Raw genomic sequence first — 21,223 nt, 5'->3', positions numbered from 1 at the left:
GGTCTGTAAATAATCGAGTTTGGACCAGACAATCCAGTGATTAATTTCATGGACATCAATCTACGCAATAGACCGATCCAGTCTGTCAATCAAAATTGGCACATGCGTCAGTTTGAGCCAATTAGAATGCCGGGCGCGCTTTGGATTTGTCAGACTTACTTCCGGGGTCAAACGACACCCGAGAAGCCAAGTGGCTACGATTTGTGCTATTTTCGCTCGCGATATTCATTACGTGTCGCTGGTATTAGATGTATACCTTTACCCAAACCCACAGGGTCGGGAGAAAAAGGTTTGAGGCTGATCAAGATGTGCGGTAGGCCTCACCATCTGTTAAATGTCGCCACCATCTTCCACGGGACCCACGTCGAAGGTGGGAATTTGCATGAATTTTCGCACTTTTGCACATATGCATACTCAATACGGGTAAATGACAACACGTAGCAAGTTATCATTTTACGCATGTTATAAACAAGGATAATGCTTGTAACTACAAAATAATTATGGCATCATGTATTTTGGCAACATCGGGCATTGAGTTAGCATTGAGTTAATATTGCAAATTAGCGAGTGAGTTTGGTCTTACGCCGCTTTTAGCAATATGCCAGCCATATCACGGCTGGGGACACCAGAAGTGGGCTTCACACATTGTACCCATGTCGGGAATATCGAACCCGGGTCTTCGGCGTGACGAGCGAACGCTTTAACCACTAGGCTACCCGACTGCCCCCCCCCCCCCCCCCCCCCCCACACACACATCAGTAATAAATCTTTAGATATAGAAATATAATCATTGTGAATGATTTTCGATCCATAATTTTTTTCAATATAATTCATATAAGTTCCCATTAAATCATCATGCTTTGACTATTTCAGCATTTCTATTCTTGTGAAATGGAATCATCCCTTCAAGGTTAGAGAGAAGAGGAAAATTTCGTGAGAAGGAAGTGAATTACTGAAATATTTTGACAGATTGAAATAAAAAAAATCTTAGTTGAAAATTATTGGTTCAGATTTGTTGCAACATCAGTTATTCACTGGTAGTGGAAGCTTACTGATATACATGTGTGTGAAACAATATAACTGTGGATGACAGAAAGTCACTGTTCTTTATTTAGCGGTATGCGGTTGAATGGCTTGGCTTGGACAGGGGTGGTTGGTAACTGCGGGTGGATGGTATAAGAGAAAAAGCATGCGGGGTGGCGTGAAATTTGAAAGTGTGCATCGCTGTGAGTGATAACCTGATGTACGGCTGTTGTCAACGCTATGATTCTGCCACGAAATTTCTTGAACCTGCTTCGTATGGTATACGTTGAACATTGACTTTTTGGATCACAGAATAAAGCAGTGTGTGAGAAAATGCAGAATCTGATGTTTATTGACTTTTGAAATCCACATTTAGTTCAAGAAATTTCCACGATTGTGATTAAAGGGAAATAGCTGTGGAATCTGTGAATATGGCATTTAAAGGCGATGATGGAGATGGTGCTATTGCTGAAGCAATAAGGCATTATCGACAGGAAAGAGGTGGTATTAAAGCTGCTCTTACAAGCAAAATGAAAAAGATTAGAGACTTGATGAACTCTGAGAATGTTGGTGAAGTTGAATCTACATTCAGGATCATAAAGCACACTTTAAATAAATTATGGATTAAGAACACCGAATTGCTTGAATCTGTGGTAAATAATCCAGATGTGATTTTTGATGCTAAAAGATATATGGCTGTTCAGGCTAATTATGATGAGCTGAAAAAGGATGTGAAAGTTTGGTTGGATACACAAGTAGGAAAGCTAGATGACATTCAACCAGGTGATTCGGTAAGCCAAACAGGTAAAAGTTCTGTGTTAGCTTCAAGTTCCAAAATGAGACTGAAAGCCAAGAAGGCTGCTTTACTAGCGAAAGCTGATATGTTATAATTAGAGAGACAACAATCACTCAAGAGACAGCAAGCTGAGATACAGCTAGCACAAGAGAAACTAGAACTAGAGTGTGAAATACATGCAACAGAGGCTGAAGAAAAGGTATATGAAGATTTTGAAGCTGAACTTACTCAAGGGTCGTGGAAACCTATCCAGGAGAAGATGGACTAGTACGCAGCGTTATGGTTCGTACAGGAGGTTCTACGCTTACCAGACCTGTTGACAAGTTATGTCTGTTGGAAAGAGTCCATGAGAGACTTACCTTTTTTCATTCTTTTGTGAAGTAGACATTGATGACCAAGGGTGACCAGTATTTGTGTTCAGAAACTGTTTTGTGATTCATTGTGTTCTAATTTATTAAATGCGCGATTAACATGTTGTTTCTCTGCGCATTTAAGGGGCCGGAACATTGACTGTTCGGATCACAGAATAAAGCAGTGTGTGAGAAAATGCAGAATCTGATGTTTATTGACTTTTGAAATCCACAATAAATGTTAAAAACGATTATAAGTGTCGAGTCATTTTAATTTATTTACTGGAAATAATAGCTTTTTTTATGAACTCAGAGTAACATGGTCAAGTAATGATATAAATTATAATCTAATCACGTTATTAATAATTATTCCAACCAATTATTTAATTGATGCTGTATAAAAGTTAGATTAATATGATTTAATTGCAAACTAACAAACACTAAATTGCACTAACTAACAAACACTTTGATGGTACAACATACACCTGGCATAAAAACTTAGCTTGTTGGCTCTTTCTATAGGACATAATATTATTTAAAAAATATTTTTGAATAAAGTATTTTCACAAAAGATATTGTTGAAAGTGATTATCAGTATCACAACGCATAATACTTACTTCAATATGCAAAGAAATTGTAAAAACAAAGGCAGTATCTCTTTGTCACACCCTGATCAGGCATTATCCAGAGTGCCTTATCAATTCTGATACAGAATACATGTCATATATAATTGTGACTTTTGAAATGTATTTAACCCAAAATGTAATTCTTTACCTTGATTTGGGGAGATTGTCAATGTTAGATAATTGATCAAGAGCTAGTGTTTATTAAGGATGTTGGTTATTTACATATTGTTCAAGGTTTGGTTATGATTATGTTGAGAATGAGCTCCATATTTACTTAACAGTGATTTTGCTGGCTTCAGGGCATTTTCAAGTGGGGTTTTCATCTTTTGATATGACTTTACCAACTTTTAGAACAATTTTAGGACATTATTGATGATAATCAGTCAGTGTCCTAGAAACGGATCTGATCTGAATCTCTGTTTGTGTGTATATTCATAATTTAAGGAAAAGTCATGTTCACACTAGTATTTGTGAAGCATGTATTTTTGTATGTTTGTATGGATTTATGTTTAAATATCTGATGAACCCCAGGTGTCCAGCTACCTGATATTTACATTTAAATGTATGTTGTTTAATGCATAAGTAATACTTGTCACTTCACATGTGGTTTGAAAAATGAAATATATATTATTTAGTGTTATGTCCTGTGGGCATGTGGTTTCTGGAGCAATAAAAGAATTATTTCTTCTTACTAAGTAACAGTCATAATGTCAACAGGTAATTTACTTGATTAAAGCTTTGAACTTATGATATATTTAAGTCTTTGGATGGCATTTAGAAGTGATACACATACGGAAGAGAATTTAAGGATGGTGGTGTTCCTCATAATTAAGAAGTTGACATCCGTAAATTCTCTTCCTTATGAGATGTGTGTTGTACTCAATTTACATGTTTAGCTGTTAACAGTAATAATTTGTGGATTCATGACAAGTCTTTTGAATAAAAGATCATGTATGAATTTTAATTTGTGTTGTATATTTTATCAATGCAAGTTAATTGATGGGAAGTACTGCAGACCCTGTCTTCAGATACTTTTACCATCGCAGGTTTCCCTTTTCTGGAACATGGATCCGATTGCTTAGCCATAACCATGGCAGTTACAGTGCTCATTTTATCTTGGATCCTCTCAATGTTTTCAACTGTTCTCACATCCATGTACCTAAATATTTGCAGTTTATTAAGTCCAATATTCTGGAGGTGTGACCTGGGATTATTATCTAAATTTAGAATTCCAAACTAAGTGCCCTTGGCAAACAGATTGGGTAAAAAACTAATAACATAATTTCCTTACATTCTGCATTGTTTTAGGATGGCATAGATATGTTAAAACGTTTGAAGAGGGACAGTTAACTGACATCTGCTACAGATTTGGGGCTGAAGATCAACCTCTGAACAGGTCTAGATTTATTCCTGGTGACATGCCCGACCCCATGTTCCAGATGCTCAAATAAAATATATGTTATGATTCATTAATTATAAAATAAAAACCAATGTAGTAGTGAGGGGAAATAATGTACTGCTTTGATTTTATCAATTATTCTTTCATGTTTATTCATTAAAAAGACCCACTAACTCTAGGCCTTTCAGGTCATATTGGTTTTACTTAAAGCACCAGACAAAATACGTGGGCAATGTAACTGTTGACAATCTATTCATAGATATCCACATGATTTGTAACTTGTGCTTGTGTTTACGGTTTCCAGTACTTTCCATACACTTAAATTATGAAAGTAAAAGCAAAATTAAGTTACCCCGCCTTTGGATGAATAATATATTATTGACATGCTGTAAATTGACAATATTTTATGCTCTGTCTGACATGAGTGCTTCGAAGCCATGGTGACTTCCTCATTGACAGATAAACCATTACATCGGACACATGACTTATTCTCACTCCCCATATGCAATTTGACGACTAATATAGAACCCAAAACAGAACATATATAACTCTCTTTAGATATTTTTTGACACAGAACTGGTAAGAAAGCATTCTGAGCCAATTTCATCGCCCGCGCATTCAAGTTTCGCCGACTGTGACACCATAGCGAATAGCCAGTGGTTGTCCCCCCTAACGCCTAAAACGAGGACGGCAGCTTGTGGGCGTGGCTTATCGGTCGGGACTGGATCGGTCTATTGGGATCGATGACATGCATCAACCAAGTAAGCGTGCCTGACCACCCGATCCCGTTAGTCGCCTCTTACGACAAGCAAGGTCGCCTTTTACGGCAAGCATGGGTTGCTGAAAACCTATTCTACCCCGGCTCTTCACGGGTCCGTTTGGAATAATTAGAATCGTGAATCCCTATAGTATGCATCAAGAAATAAGAAATGGCAATCAAAGTGACGTCATCTCATTGTCAGCGACAGCGCTGTAATAAAGTATGTGTCTTTAATATTGTCATTAACAGAGATTGCACTTGCATGAATTGTGAAATACACACGCATAACTTCGACTTCACTATCAAATCTCCACAGCGAAAATGTTCTTTGGCTATTTAGGTTTAAAATAGTATCTTGTACATTCGCTTCAGTGACTAGAAGTATGGGTGACATAAGGAATCCTTCAGAGTATAGTATCATTCCTTCAAATGGCAACAGGGCCATGTAGCCGAGCCGTTGACGTCATGACAATTTTTCACATCTGGGACAAGGGGACTCAAAATAGGAAGTCTTTCCTAAATCATTGGGACTGTTTAATGATGTTCTGGCTCTAGGAAATTGCTAAAACATTATTTGATGTGGGAAAAGTAATATTTATTGCTGGATGTGCTGATATTTGAGATGAAGACAACAGCGGAATGAACGATACAATACCATGATAAAAATGATGTGACCCTTATACACCGTTTACTTAAAATGTATATGGAAAATGTAACAAGCCCAATTAGTGTCTAACCGACAACATATACATCATATTTTAGTATTCCCATTACAATTTTACTTCTTTTGATCCAACTATTTTTTTATTTTCTGGAAAGTCAGCCAAACATTTTATTTTACTTTTTAACAAGGTGTCATTATATTATACCTTTTTGGGTGGAAAATGATGATATATATTTATAGTTTCTTACAAGTGCTAAATTGTCTCAGTGTAAAGAAAGAATATATTTACATCAGTAGCAAGCCATCTACACAGGCAGAAACAAATATAAATTTTAAATAACATGCCTCTGCTTTGATAAATTTCCACACACGGCTACTTACGGTAGCTTTATATGTCATACAGAGAAGCACTCACCCACTCACTCACTCTCACACATGGGACACGTATTAATCTAACAAAATAACCAAGCACCCGTTTAACTGAAATCATTTACATGTGTCTCGCTTCGAAAGAAAAAATAATGTGCGGACAATATTGAAGCGTCCAAAGAATATATTCGATATATATATTAATTTTAAAACAATAATAATTGAACCCTTGTTTTGATGAAAAACACAATTGAGGTCCTAATCATAAATGCTGTTTTCTCCATTCAAGGCCCCACCACACCCTTCGAAAGTCAAAGGGTTGCTCCCTTAGTAATATAAGTAGTAGTGAGGTAGTACATGACTTCAACCTCCCGATATAAATCTGTTCATTTTGAGCGAAGCAACTCTAATAATGTGTTGAGTTTCTTTAAAACCATTGTTAACATTGAGGGTGGTGGACGAGGCTAGTGGTTACAGTGTTTACTCGTAATGCAGAGCCGCTTTCCATTCTTCCAAGGGGTACAACATGTGAAGCCCATAACTTTTTTACATCAGTCACTAGTGACTGATAACTTGATCTATCGTCTCTGATAAATTCCAGTATTTCATTCATACGGTAAGAAATGCCATAATCTTAGATGGGGCAATGTTGTCCTACTTACCGATGATGATGGTACAGAGTACCTTCAGTACGACACTGAGCGGCAGACCAAGACCAGGACTGGAGCAGATGCGAGAAATATGCGGGACACCAAGCCTCGTGCTTATGCAATCCCTCAGACACCAGAGAAAGACCCAGTTGCCTTGTACAAGCTGTCCCTCGAGAAGCGACCAGATGCGATGCTCTCTGACGACACTCCATTCTTTCTTGCCATCACGATCAACTACCAAAGAAAAGAACATGGTTCATGGTTTAAAAAAAAATGCCATGGGAATCAACACAATTTATTACATCATGAAAGACATGAAAAGAGGAACAACATTCGAACAAAATGAGCGCATAACACCCTACAGGTAAACATTACAATAATCACGACAGATGCTAAAACATAAATAAAATTAAAGCTGCAAGCAGCAATGGCGGGCTCCAAGTAACACTGTGCCCAAACGTCCCTGTTCGAATCCTCAAACGGTTTCCTTGAACCAAATCCGTCAAATGTAGGCACCACTTGCAGGGTATTGTCGCAAGGAAAATGGCGTGTGCCAGGGTGTCCAGGTCTGTTCTAAAACCATTTCCGACCTCGAACATGTTCGAATCCATAAAAGGTTGGCTTGTTCCAACTCTGTCAAAAGATAGTCACCGGAAATTGCCGCTACGAAATTGGCGTGTTCCAGGGGTGTCCCAAATATAAATCAAATATTACCACCAAGCGGTGTTACTTTTAGCATACAACCAACAACAATAAATGAGATGCATTTTGCACACTAACTTCATGTAAACTTGCAATAGTTTCTGTGGAGAACCTTACAAAATTTTGTTGAAAAAAATGATCAAAATCAAAATCCGTAACTAAAAAAGAATTCCAAAATCGGCTATTAAAGTTTGATGCGTTATGTATGGAGACAATTATCAAAAAGTTTGAAAGCATTTCATGCAGTGGACTCGGAGTTGTTTGCGTTTAAAGACAGGTACCCAATAAACACTGCGGAAACCTTGAATCCATAATGGCTGCCAAACCACGAGACCAATGACCAAAGTCAAAGAACAAAAAATGAGGTACATATAGCACACTTACTTCATGTAAAACAATCAATAGTTTCTGTGGAGAACCTTACAAGATGTGATATTTATAGTAAAATTTCAATGAAAAAAAACGATCAAAATCAAAATTCAACACGGCCGTAACTAAAAAAGAATTCCAAAATTGCCTACTAAAGTTTGATGTGTTATGTATGGAGACAATTAACAAAAAGTTTGAAAGCATTTCATGCTGTGGACTCGGAGTTGTTTGCGTTTAAAGACAGGTACCCAAAAAACACTGTGGAAACCTTGAATCCATAATGGCTGCCAAACCACGTGACCAATGACCAAAGTCAAGGAACAAAAAATGAGGTACATATAGCACACTTACTTCATGTAAAACAATCAATAGTTTCTGTGGAGAACCTTACAAGATGTGATATTTATAGTAAAATTTCAATGAAAAAAAATGATCAAAATCAAAATTCAATACGGCCGTAACTAAAAAAGAATTCCAAAATCGGCTACTAAAGTTTGATGTGTTATGTATGGAGACAATTATCAAAAAGTTTGAAAGCATTTCATGCTGTGGACTCGGAGTTGTTTGCGTTTAAAGACAGGTACCCCAAAAACACTGTGGAAACCTTGAATCCATAATGGCTGCCAAACCACGAGACCAATGACCAAAGTCAAAGAACAAAAAATGTCAAGCAGCTCAAGCAGCAGATACATGCAAGGTTTCAAAGTAATCGGATAAGCGGTTGCTGAGCAATAGGGCGAAATACATCTTCAAAATATTCTGTTCTTTTAGTTATCTGCCCTTGGCTTTTGAGCTTACGGCCTTGGGTTTTTGGCGGGCACTGGTACCCAATGGTCCACATACACACACAAAATGTGAACAAAATCGAGCAAGTGGTTATTTTTCTAGCTCTGGTACAAAAATCAGCGGAATTATAATAATATTAAATCAAACGCTAACACTGGGACTCTTCAGCCTTTCGGCTTGGTGACTCTTTAACAGGCCGTAACTTCTTTGTCAGTTGGGCTCCAGTCAAATGGATTAGCGTTCTGCGTTCGTCCGGGCCCCGGGTTCCTGTCGCATTGCTGAGATAAAGTGCTAAATCTGTTTCCCACCTCGTTCATATATTCGAATCCTCAAAGGGTTTACCTGTACCAACGCCGTCAAATGTAAAGAACCTCTTGTGTGACATCACCACTACTAAATTGACCTGGTGTCCCAGGATGTTTTAACCAATTTCCAACTTTGACCATGTTCGAATCCTGAAATGTTTTGTTAGTACAAACGCCATCAAATGTAATGAACCGCTTGTGAGACATCACCCCATGTGTCCCAGTGTGTTCTTAACCCATGTTTGACTTCGACCATGTTCGAATCCGCATATGGTTTGTTTGTACCAACGCCATCAAATGTAATGAACCGCTTGTGAGACATCACCACACGTGTCCCAGTGTTTTCTTAACTCATGTTTGACATTGACAATGTTCGAATCCCCAAATGGTTTGCTTGTACCAACGCCATCAAATGTAAAGAACCTCTTGTGAGACATCACCACTACTAAATTGACCTGGGTGTCCCAGGATGTTTTAACCAATTTCCAACTTCGACCATGTTCGAATCCTCAAATGGTTTGTTTGTACCAACGCCATCAAATGTAAGGAACCACTTGCATGACATCGCCACATGTGTCCCAGTGTCTTCTTAACCCATGTTTGACTTCGGCCATGTTGGAATCCGCATATGGTTTGGTTGTACCAACGCCATCAAATGTAGTAAACCGCTTGTGAGACATCACTACACGTGTCCAGGGTGTTCTTAACCCATGTTGGACTTCGACCATGTTCGAATCCGCATATGGTTTGCTTGTACCAACGCCATCAAATGTAATGAACCTCTTGTGAGACATCACCACATGTGTCCCAGTGTGTTTTTAACTCATGTTTGACTTCGACCATGTTCGAATCCGCATATAGTTTGCTTGTACCAACTCCGTCAAAAGATAGTCACCGTTTGCAGGACATTACCAAATTGGCGTGTGCCACAGTTTCCCAGAGTGTACTTAACCAATTTCCGACCTCGACCATATTCTAATCCGCAAATGGTTTGCTTTAAACAAAGCCGTCAAAAATAAGGTACCCTAGCAATTGGCAATTGAGAAATGAAGAATCAAGCCAGCGAGTCTGACCACCCAATCGCATTTGTCGCCTCCTGTGACAAGCATAGTTGCCTCTTGAGACAAGCATCGGTTGAAAAAGGCCAATTCTGATCCTGGTCGTCAAGGGTAGTACACACAATATTGAACAAGGCTGTGGAGAACGCTAGGATATCTGCAAAGCCAGTGAATGGGGGTGTATGGTAGATTTATGAGGCGCTTCCTTCAGTATTTGTACTCAAGTCTGATTTTTTTACTTAAATCAAATAATACCACACCAAGCAGTGGTGCTTTCAGTATGCAACCCAGCACAAAATGAGCTACATATAGTCTCAAAACTTCATTCAATCTTTCAATAGTTTCTGTTAAGAACCTTACAAGCTATGATCTTAAAGGTAAAATTTCGGTGAAAAAAATGATAAAAATCAAAATCCAGTATGGCCGCAACTACAAAAGATATCCAAAAACGGCTATGCTGATTTGTTGTGTTCTGTATGGAGACAATTCTCAGAAAGTTTGAAAGCTTTTCATGCAGTGGATTCAGAGGAGATAGTATTTGTAGACAGGTACCCCAAACACCCTTTGAAAACCATGAATCCAATATGGTTGCCTAACCACGTGTCCAATGACCAAAGTCAAAGAACAAAAAATGTCAAGCAGCTCAAGCAGCAGATACATGCAAGGTTTCAAAGTAAACGGACAAACGGTTGTGGAGCAACAGGGCAAAATATATCGTCAAAAAATACTTGTTTTTCAGTTATCTGCCCTTGGCCTTTGGGCCTATGGGCTTGGCTTTTTGGCGGGCACTAGTACCCAACGGTCTACAAACACGCACAAAATGTGAACAAAATCGAGCTAGCGGTTATTTTGCTAGGGCAGGTACAAAAATCGGCGGAATAATAAATAATAATAATAATAATTAAAGCTGCAAGCAGCAATGGCGGGCTCCAAGTATTACTGTGCACAAACGGCAATGTTTGAATCCTCAAAGGGTTTCCTTGTACCACATTCGTCAAATGTAGGCACCACTTGCAGGGTATCGCCGCTTCGAAATTGTCGTGTGCAGAAATCTGTTCTAAACCCATTTCCGACCTCGCACATGTTCGAATCCTGAATGGGGTTGCTTGTACCGACGATGTCAAAAGATAGTCAACGCACATCGTTGCTACTAAATTTGGGTGTTCCAAGGTTATCCCAAATATTAATCAAATATTACCACCAAGCAGTGTTACTTTTAGCATGCAACCAAGAACAATAGTATGCATCAACAATAGGATGAATATGGCACACCAACTTCATGTAAACTTACAATAGTTTCTGTCAACAACCTTACAAGATATGATCTTTAAAGTAAAGTTTCGGTGAAAATGAATATCAAAACCAAAATCCATTATGGCCGCAACTAAAACAGATATGACAAACGTGGATTCATGCAGTGGATTCAGGGGAGTATGCATTTGAAGACAGGTACCCCAAAGGCACTTGGAAAACTCTAAATCGAATATGGCCTCAAATAACAAAGATATCCAAAATCGGCAAACGGGGTTTGATGTGTTATGCATGGAGACAATTCTCAGAAAGTTTGAAAGCATTTCCTGTAGTGGGTTGAGAGGATTTGAAGACATATATCAAAAGAAAAACCTTGAATCGCATATGGTTGCAAAACCACGTGACCAATGACCAAAGACAAAGACCAAAAGGTGTCAAGCACCATAGGCAGCAGATACATGCAAAGTATTAAAGTAATGGGACCAGTGGTTGCGAAGCAATAGAGCAAACTATACCTTAAAAATTACTTGTGTTTCAGTTATCTGCCCTTGGTCATTGGGCCCACGGCCAAGGAATTTGTGTGGTATCTAGTACCTAACTATCTGCAAACGCATTCAAAATTTCAACACAATAGAGCCAGTGTTTTTTTCTGCTAGCTCTTGAAAAAAACCCGGCGGAATAATAAATAATTATAAAGATGCAAGCCGCATTGTCGGGCTACGAGTGACACGCACGCACGCACAAACGTACGGAAAAACGAATGCACTGCCTTGGCATTTAAATAGTATCTGGAACTCAACTGTCTCCATACGCATACATGATTTAAACATAATCGAGGAACTGAGCGAACGATAAATGGTGCTTTGACAATGCTGTGGCCTTATAGGACACAAAAACGACAGCTTTAATACCACTTAGCGCAAAGCGAATGAGCCTCAGTGACTGAATGAAGGGAGTTTACTGCCGCAGGGCCCACTTGCGGACAATCAAACGCAGCCAAAGACCCAGCCCCGCTCAGGACGGGCGCGCCGACTCGGCTTGGGTTGAGACAGGATCGCATCGGTTGAGTAACACCGGCATTATTACAGATATAAGGCGGGAAGCCCAGAGTAAATATCTTGCCAATTATTTTAAAATATTATGACTCATGAAAAAACTGTATTTATTAATGAATGTGCTGTATCGGTGTTCATAATTACTTGTATATGACTTAACTATAGTCTTTATTTTCAATCTGGTAGTTCACTGGTCCGTTTTGACTAACAGTTTTCGTCAGAATTATGGTCCGTTTTGCTGCTTGCCGGTTTGGGTCTCTCAAAAGGGAGGTAACTCTCTTCGTCCCATGCCTCATTTTCGACCGACATTTTCAGCAGGTGAGGACAGGTCATGTTTGTGCATGATTGAAATTGACATAATACGGCAAATAAGTATTATGCCATCATTGTTTTCCTGTAAATATGTTTACAAACGGATATTTGATGTTCATGTTGACTAACATGTAGCCATAATGTAGGAGACATGTGAGTTTTTTTAAAATTACATCGTAGCCTTGGGTCATGTCGCGGCTCTCGGCTTATCGTAGCGTGAAGCATGCATTCTCGGTTATCGCAGTACGTGTCATGTAAGTTGAACGGAATGAACCGCGCTCACTAACCTTTATGGTTATTCGCGTTCTCTATAGCTGATGCAATTTTGTAACCCATTTTATCAAACTTTTCATATTAAACATAGAAGTTCATTATTTACATTTGTCGCGCGGCCTCGTGTTGGACTTGACAAGGAAGCGAACTCCAAATCGCGGAACAGGGAAAAGTTTTGTATAGATGCTCGAATAGGACCAAATAGACGACACAATGCCACCAACCACAAAGTAGGATGATGCCAGACTTCAGTGATTTATTCGGAGAAGTATCTGTTATAATTAATAGGTATTCAATGCAAATTTCCAAAAAAAAAAAGAATTTTTTTAGAATGTGTGTGTGGGGTGGGTGGGGGGTGTAGTGTTTTGAAGATTAGATATTTTACAGCCACACCTTTATTTATTTAAAACTTTGAGGTTGCTTTTTTTGTAAAAGCAAATTACATTGCAACAATGACAAATGATCTTTTGTTCCATGTGGGCGGTTGGGTAGCCTAGTGGTTAAAGCGTTTGCTCGTCACACCGAAGACCCAGGTTCGATTCCCAACATGGGTATAATGTGTGAAGCCCATTTCTGGTGTCCCCAGTTATAATAATGCTGGAATATTGCTAAAGCGGGTAAAACCATACTCACCCACTTTTGACCGTTGATGGAGGCTGGGATTTTGTATTGAACATTAGATATTTTTGCAGCCACAGCTTATTTTATTTATAACTTTGAGCTTGATTCTTTTGTTAAACAAAAGCACATTTGATAGATAATTTTACAGACACGGCTTTATTAATTTAAAACTTTTAGCTTGTATAATTTTGAAAGAGAAATACATTGCAACAATGACAATCACATCACTTGTAAAGACATCACCTGTTAGGTCCAGTATCTGTTATAATAAATATAGGTATTCAATGCATATTTCCAAAAATTAAGAATATCTTAGAATCAAGATAATTTCATTTATTTCAATGTTTGATTGAACAAAGAGGGGGTGGGGGGGGGGGGGGGGGGGGGGTGGGGGGGGGGGGTAGGGGTAGGGGTAGGGGTAGTGTTTTGAAGATTAGATATTTTACACACACACCTTTATTTATTTCAAACTTTGAGGTTGATTTTTTTTAAAATGAAAAATACATTGCAACAATGACAATTTATCTTTTGTCGATTGACAGGAGGCTGGGATTTTGTATTGAAGATAAGACATTTTTATGACGCGTGAAGATCCAGGGTAGAAAAGGTCTTCAGCAACCCATACTTGGGTTAATAGGTGACTAACAGGGTTGGGTGGTCAGGCTTGTTGACTTTGTAGCCGTATCCCAATTGCGTGGATCGATGTCAATCACTGGATTTTCTTGTCCAGACTCGATTATTTACGGACCACCGTCATATAGCTGGAATATTGCTGAGTGAGGCGTTAAAGAACAAACAGATATTTTTACCGCTTTATTTATTTTAGACTGTGAGCTTGATTTTTTTTTATGTAAAAGAAAAATACATTGCAGCAATGACAATTATTTTTTTTGGATATAAACCCAGATTCGTCTTCAGAAAAAGCAGTGCCTGTGTTTGCAAATTTCAGTATTGATGGCTACAGCTGAATTCAATTCTCTTTTTATAATACATAAAAACAGAAATGATAATTAAATCATGGTATTCACCTTTAAGCTGAGTTAAACAACAAACAAACAACCTTTCAAGCTACAAACCAAACATGCTCATAATAATCAAGAGAGATTATTGGAGATACATTAGACTTATCAGCTCTTGTATATCCTGGAACCTAAACAACCACGGTATCATTTAACCCTGGGTTTCGACTCCGTTCTGTGACCGATCATTGGATTGTCTGGTCCATTATCGATTATTACAGACTGCTATCACAGGGCTGAAATATTGTTGAATCTGGCGTTAAACAACAATCAAAACTTTACATCAAGCTGAATCTTCAAGTTGGATCGAGATTTGACCTATTGTGCAAGAATTTTACAGTTATGGTAAAGAGTGAAGAAAAGTGTGTGTTGTCAGTTTTTGCATTTTGAAGTTGTTGAAGATCAGTGAAGAATCATGCGGGATATTTGCAATTTAATTATTAAAGTGTGAAGAAAACAAGGTGTTGTGTTGTCAATTTCTAGATTTTGAAGTGACAGGATGTTTAAACTTAAGTACATTGGTTTAAAAAACCAACATGGTAATTTCTAAAACAATACTAGATAAGATAGATTAACATTTAGTCTCAGAAATAAACTTATGTTATTTAATAATTTATATCTACAAAATAAGTCAAATATGATCTCACAGTTATGGTTGGTTGGTTTGTTTGTTGATTTACGCCCCACTCAGCAATATTCCAGTTATATGACGGCGGTCTGTAAATAATCGAGTCTGGACGAGACAATCCAGTGATTGATATCATGAGCATTGATCCTCGCAATTGGGATCGATGACATGCATCAACCAAGCCAGCGAGCCTGACCACCTGATACCGTTAGTCGCAGTTATAGTAAAGAGTGAAGAAAAGTGTTGTCAGTTTTTGCATTTTGAAGTTGTTGAAGATCAATGAAGAATCAAGCGGGATATTTGCAATTTATTAAAGTGTGAAGAAAACACGGTGTTGTGTTGTCAGTTTCTAGATTTTGAAGTGACAGGATGTTTAAACTTTTGTGGTTGGTGTCAAAAACCAACATGGTAATTTCTAAAACAATACTAGATAAGATAGATTAACATTTAGTCACATAAATAAACTGATGTGATTTAATAATATATATCTACAAAATAAGCAAAATATGATTTCACAGTTATGGTAAAGAGTGAAGAAAAGTGTGTGGTGTCAGATTTTACATTTTGAAGTTGAAGATCAATGAAGAATCATGCAGGATATTTGCAATTTATTAAAGTGTGAAGAAAACAAGGTGTTGTGTTGTCAATTTCTCAATTCTTCGATGTTTAAACTTTAGTATATGGTTTCTAAAACAATATTAGGTAACAGAGATTAACATTTAGTCACAGAAATAAACTTTTGTTATTTAATAATATATATCTACAAAATCAGTCAAATATGATTTCACAGTTATGGTTGGTTGGTTGGTTTGTTGTTTAACGCCACACTTAGCAATATTCCAGCTATATGACGGCGGTCTGTAAATAATCGAGTCTGGACCAGACAATCCAGTGATTGATATCATGATCTTCGATCCACGCAATTGGGATCGATGACATGCATCAACCAAGTCAGCGAGTTTGACCATCCGATCACAGTTATAGTAAAGAGTGAAGAAAAGTGTTGTCAGTTTTTACATTTTGAAGTTGTTGTTGAAGATCAATGAAGAATCATGCAGGATATTTGCAATTTATTAAAGTGTGAAGAAAACACATTGTTGTGTCAATTTCTCAATTCTTCGATGTTTAAACTTTAGTATATGGTTTCAAAACCAACATTGTAATTTCTAAAACAATATTAGGTAACAGAGATTAACATTTAGTCACAGAAATAAACTTATGTGATTTAATAATATATATCTACAAAATAAGTAAAATATGATTTCATGGTTATGGTAAAGAGTGAAGAAAAGTGTGGTTGTTAGTTTTTGCATTTTGAAATTTTTGAAGATCAATGAAGAATCATGCAAGATATTTGCAACTCATTAAAGTGTGAAGAAAACAAGGTGTTGTGTCAATTTCTCAATTCTTCGATGTTTAAACTTTAGTATATGGTTTCTAAAACAATATTAGGTAACAGAGATTAACATTTAGTCACAGAAATAAACTTATGTGATTTAATAATATATATCTACAAAATAAGTCAAATATGATTTCACGGTTATGGTAAAGAGTGAAGAAAAGTCTGTGTTGTCAGTTTTTACATTTTGAAGTTGAAGATCAATGAAGAATGATGCAGGATATTTGCAATTTATTAAAGTGTGAATAAAACAAGGTGTTGTGTCAATTTCTAGATTTTGAAGTGACAGTATGTTTAAACTTTAGTAGTTGGTTTCAAAACCCAACATGGTCATTTCTAAAACAATACCAGGTAAGATAGATTAACATTTAGTCTCAGAAATAGACTTATGTGCTTTAATAATATATATCTACAAAATAAGTAAAATATGATTTCACTGTTATGGTAAAGAGTGAAGAAAAGTCTGTGTTGTTAGTTTTTGTATTTTGAAGTTGTTGAAGATCAATGAAGAATCATGCGGGATATTTGCAATTTAATTATTAAAGTGTGAAGAAAATAAGGTGTTGTGTTGTCAATTTCTCAATTCTTCGATGTTTAAACTTTAGTAAATGGTTTCAAAACCAACACTGTAATTTCTAAAACAATATTAGGTAAGAGAGATTAACATTTAGTCATAGAAATAAACTTATGTGATTTAATGATATATATCTACAAAATAAGTAAAATATGATTTCATGGTTATGGTAAAGAGTGAAGAAAAGTGTGGTTGTTAGTTTTTGCATTTTGAAATTTTTGAAGATCAATGAAGAATCATGCAAGATATTTGCAACTTATTAAAGTGTGAATAAAACAAGGTGTTGTGTCAATTTCTCAATTCTTCGATGTTTAAACTTTAGTATATGGTTTCTAAAACAATATTAGGTAACAGAGATTAACATTTAGTCACAGAAATAAACTTATGTGATTTAATAATATATATCTACAAAATAAGTCAAATATGATTTCACGGTTATGGTAAAGAGTGAAGAAAAGTCTGTGTTGTCAGTTTTTACATTTTGAAGTTGAAGATCAATGAAGAATGATGCAGGATATTTGCAATTTATTAAAGTGTGAATAAAACAAGGTGTTGTGTCAATTTCTAGATTTTGAAGTGACAGTATGTTTAAACTTTAGTAGTTGGTTTCAAAACCCAACATGGTCATTTCTAAAACAATACCAGGTAAGATAGATTAACATTTAGTCTCAGAAATAGACTTATGTGATTTAATAATATATATCTACAAAATAAGTAAAATATGATTTCATGGTTATGGTAAAGAGTGAAGAAAAGTGTGGTTGTTAGTTTTTGCATTTTGAAATTTTTGAAGATCAATGAAGAATCATGCAAGATATTTGCAACTTATTAAAGTGTGAATAAAACAAGGTGTTGTGTCAATTTCTCAATTCTTCGATGTTTAAACTTTAGTATATGGTTTCTAAAACAATATTAGGTAACAGAGATTAACATTTAGTCACAGAAATAAACTTATGTGATTTAATAATATATATCTACAAAATAAGTCAAATATGATTTCACGGTTATGGTAAAGAGTGAAGAAAAGTCTGTGTTGTCAGTTTTTACATTTTGAAGTTGAAGATCAATGAAGAATGATGCAGGATATTTGCAATTTATTAAAGTGTGAATAAAACAAGGTGTTGTGTCAATTTCTAGATTTTGAAGTGACAGTATGTTTAAACTTTAGTAGTTGGTTTCAAAACCCAACATGGTCATTTCTAAAACAATACCAGGTAAGATAGATTAACATTTAGTCTCAGAAATAGACTTATGTGATTTAATAATATATATCTACAAAATAAGTAAAATATGATTTCACGGTTATGGTAAAGAGTGAAGAAAAGTCTGTGTTGTTAGTTTTTGTATTTTGAAGTTGTTGAAGATCAATGAAGAATCATGCGGGATATTTGCAATTTAATTATTAAAGTGTGAAGAAAATAAGGTGTTGTGTTGTCAATTTCTCAATTCTTCGATGTTTAAACTTTAGTAAATGGTTTCAAAACCAACACTGTAATTTCTAAAACAATATTAGGTAACAGAGATTAACATTTAGTCATAGAAATAAACTTATGTGATTTAATAATATATATCTACAAAATAAGTAAAATATGATTTCACGGTTATGGTAAAGAGTGAAGAAAAGTGTGTGTTGTCAGTTTTTACATTTTGAAGTTGAAGATCAATGAAGAATGATGCAGGATATTTGCAACTTATTAAAGTGTGAAGAAAACAAGGTGTTGTGTCAATTTCTCAATTCTTCGATGTTTAAACTTTAGTATATGGTTTCAAAACCAACATTGTAATTTCTAAAACAATATTAGGTAACAGAGATTAACATTTAGTCATAGAAATAAACTTATGTGATTTAATAATATATATCTACAAAATAAGTAAAATATGATTTCATGGTTATGGTAAAGAGTGAAGAAAAGTGTGGTTGTTAGTTTTTGCATTTTGAAATTTTTGAAGATCAATGAAGAATCATGCAAGATATTTGCAACTTATTAAAGTGTGAATAAAACAAGGTGTTGTGTCAATTTCTCAATTCTTCGATGTTTAAACTTTAGTATATGGTTTCTAAAACAATATTAGGTAACAGAGATTAACATTTAGTCACAGAAATAGACTTATGTGATTTAATAATATATATCTACAAAATAAGTCAAATATGATTTCACGGTTATGGTAAAGAGTGAAGAAAAGTCTGTGTTGTCAGTTTTTACATTTTGAAGTTGAAGATCAATGAAGAATGATGCAGGATATTTGCAATTTATTAAAGTGTGAAGAAAACAAGGTGTTGTGTCAATTTCTCAATTCTTCGATGTTTAAACTTTAGTATATGGTTTCTAAAACAATATTAGGTAACAGAGATTAACATTTAGTGACAGAAATAAACTTATGTGATTTAATAATATATATCTACAAAATAAGTCAAATATGATTTCACGGTTATGGTAAAGAGTGAAGAAAAGTCTGTGTTGTTAGTTTTTGTATTTTGAAGTTGTTGAAGATCAATGAAGAATGATGCAGGATATTTGCAATTTATTAAAGTGTGAATAAAATAAGGTGTTGTGTCAATTTCTCAATTCTTCGATGTTTAAACTTTAGTATATGGTTTCAAAACCAACATTGTAATTTCTAAAACAATATTAGGTAACAGAGATTAACATTTAGTCACAGAAATAAACTTATGTGATTTAATAATATATATCTACAAAATAAGTCAAATATGATTTCACAGTTATGGTAAAGAGTGAAGAAAAGTCTGTGTTGTTAGTTTTTGTATTTTGAAGTTGTTGAAGATCAATGAAGAATCATGCGGGATATTTGCAATTTAATTATTAAAGTGTGAAGAAAATAAGGTGTTGTGTTGTCAATTTCTCAATTCTTCGATGTTTAAACTTTAGTAAATGGTTTCAAAACCAACACTGTAATTTCTAAAACAATATTAGGTAAGAGAGATTAACATTTAGTCACAGAAATAAACTTATGTGATTTAATAATATGATTTCACGGTTATGGTAAAGAGTGAAGAAAAGTCTGTGTTGTCAGTTTTTACATTTTGAAGTTGAAGATCAATGAAGAATCATGCAGGATATTTGCAATTTATTAAAGTGTGAATAAAACAAGGTGTTGTGTCAATTTCTCAATTCTTCGATGTTTAAACTTTAGTATATGGTTTCTAAAACAATATTAGGTAACAGAGATTAACATTTAGTCACAGAAATAAACTTATGTGATTTAATGATATATATCTACAAAATAAGTCAAATATGATTTCACGGTTATGGTAAAGAGTGAAGAAAAGTCTGTGTTGTCAGTTTTTACATTTTGAAGTTGAAGATCAATGAAGAATGATGCAGGATATTTGCAATTTATTAAAGTGTGAATAAAACAAGGTGTTGTGTCAATTTCTAGATTTTGAAGTGACAGTATGTTTAAACTTTAGTAGTTGGTTTCAAAACCCAACATGGTCATTTCTAAAACAATACCAGGTAAGATAGATTAACATTTAGTCTCAGAAATAGACTTATGTGATTTAATAATATATATCTACAAAATAAGTAAAATATGATTTCACTGTTATGGTAAAGAGTGAAGAAAAGTCTGTGTTGTCAGTTTTTACATTTTGAAGTTGAAGATCAATGAAGAATGATGCAGGATATTTGCAATTTATTAAAGTGTGAATAAAACAAGGTGTTGTGTCAATTTCTAGATTTTGAAGTGACAGTATGTTTAAACTTTAGTAGTTGGTTTCAAAACCCAACATGGTCATTTCTAAAACAATACCAGGTAAGATAGATTAACATTTAGTCTCAGGAATAAACTTATGTTATTCAAAAATATATATCTACAAAATAAGTATAATATAATCCAAATGGAGCCCAGACTCTTAATTTCACTGCTGAGGCAATCTAGACTTGCCAAATGATTGTAGACTTGAGTTGGACTACTCAATTATGTATTTTCTATGGTCTGGGAGACAGACATATCCAAGACTGTTGGATTGTTAAATACATGTATTCTTCACAATTAAGAGGGCGGTCGGACAGCCAAGTGGTTAAAGCGTTCGCTCGTCACGCCGAAGACCTGGGTTAAAGCGTTCGCTCGTCACGCCGAAGACCTGGGTTAGATTCCCGACATGGGTACAATGTGTGAAGCCCATTTCTGGTGTTATCCGCCGTGATATTGCTGGAATATTGCTAAAAGTGGCGTAAAACTCCCTCACTCACAATAAAGATCAATGCTTGCA

The 21,223-nt window shown here is 35.6% G+C and overlaps 1 protein-coding gene across 1 annotated transcript in view; it reads left to right on the top strand.

Annotated features, from left to right (window-relative positions):
• Positions 1 to 306: 306 nt before the first annotated feature.
• LOC139466910 (uncharacterized) overlaps positions 307 to 21,223 on the top strand; it is a 49,684-nt gene continuing 28,767 nt past the window's right edge. Inside the window, exons 1-2 of the mRNA XM_071248636.1 lie at positions 307 to 370; positions 6,667 to 6,891. Coding sequence (XP_071104737.1) covers positions 307 to 370; positions 6,667 to 6,891 — 289 coding nt within the window. The remainder of the gene's footprint in view (positions 371 to 6,666; positions 6,892 to 21,223) is intronic.

This window comes from Haliotis cracherodii, unplaced genomic scaffold (assembly GCF_022045235.1).
Source record: "Haliotis cracherodii isolate W230 unplaced genomic scaffold, xgHalCrac1.p SCAF_19, whole genome shotgun sequence".
Classification (NCBI taxonomy): domain Eukaryota; kingdom Metazoa; phylum Mollusca; class Gastropoda; order Lepetellida; family Haliotidae; genus Haliotis; species Haliotis cracherodii.
The sequence above is the reverse complement of the archived record's forward strand: the minus strand, read 5'-3'. Positions and strand labels throughout refer to the sequence as shown.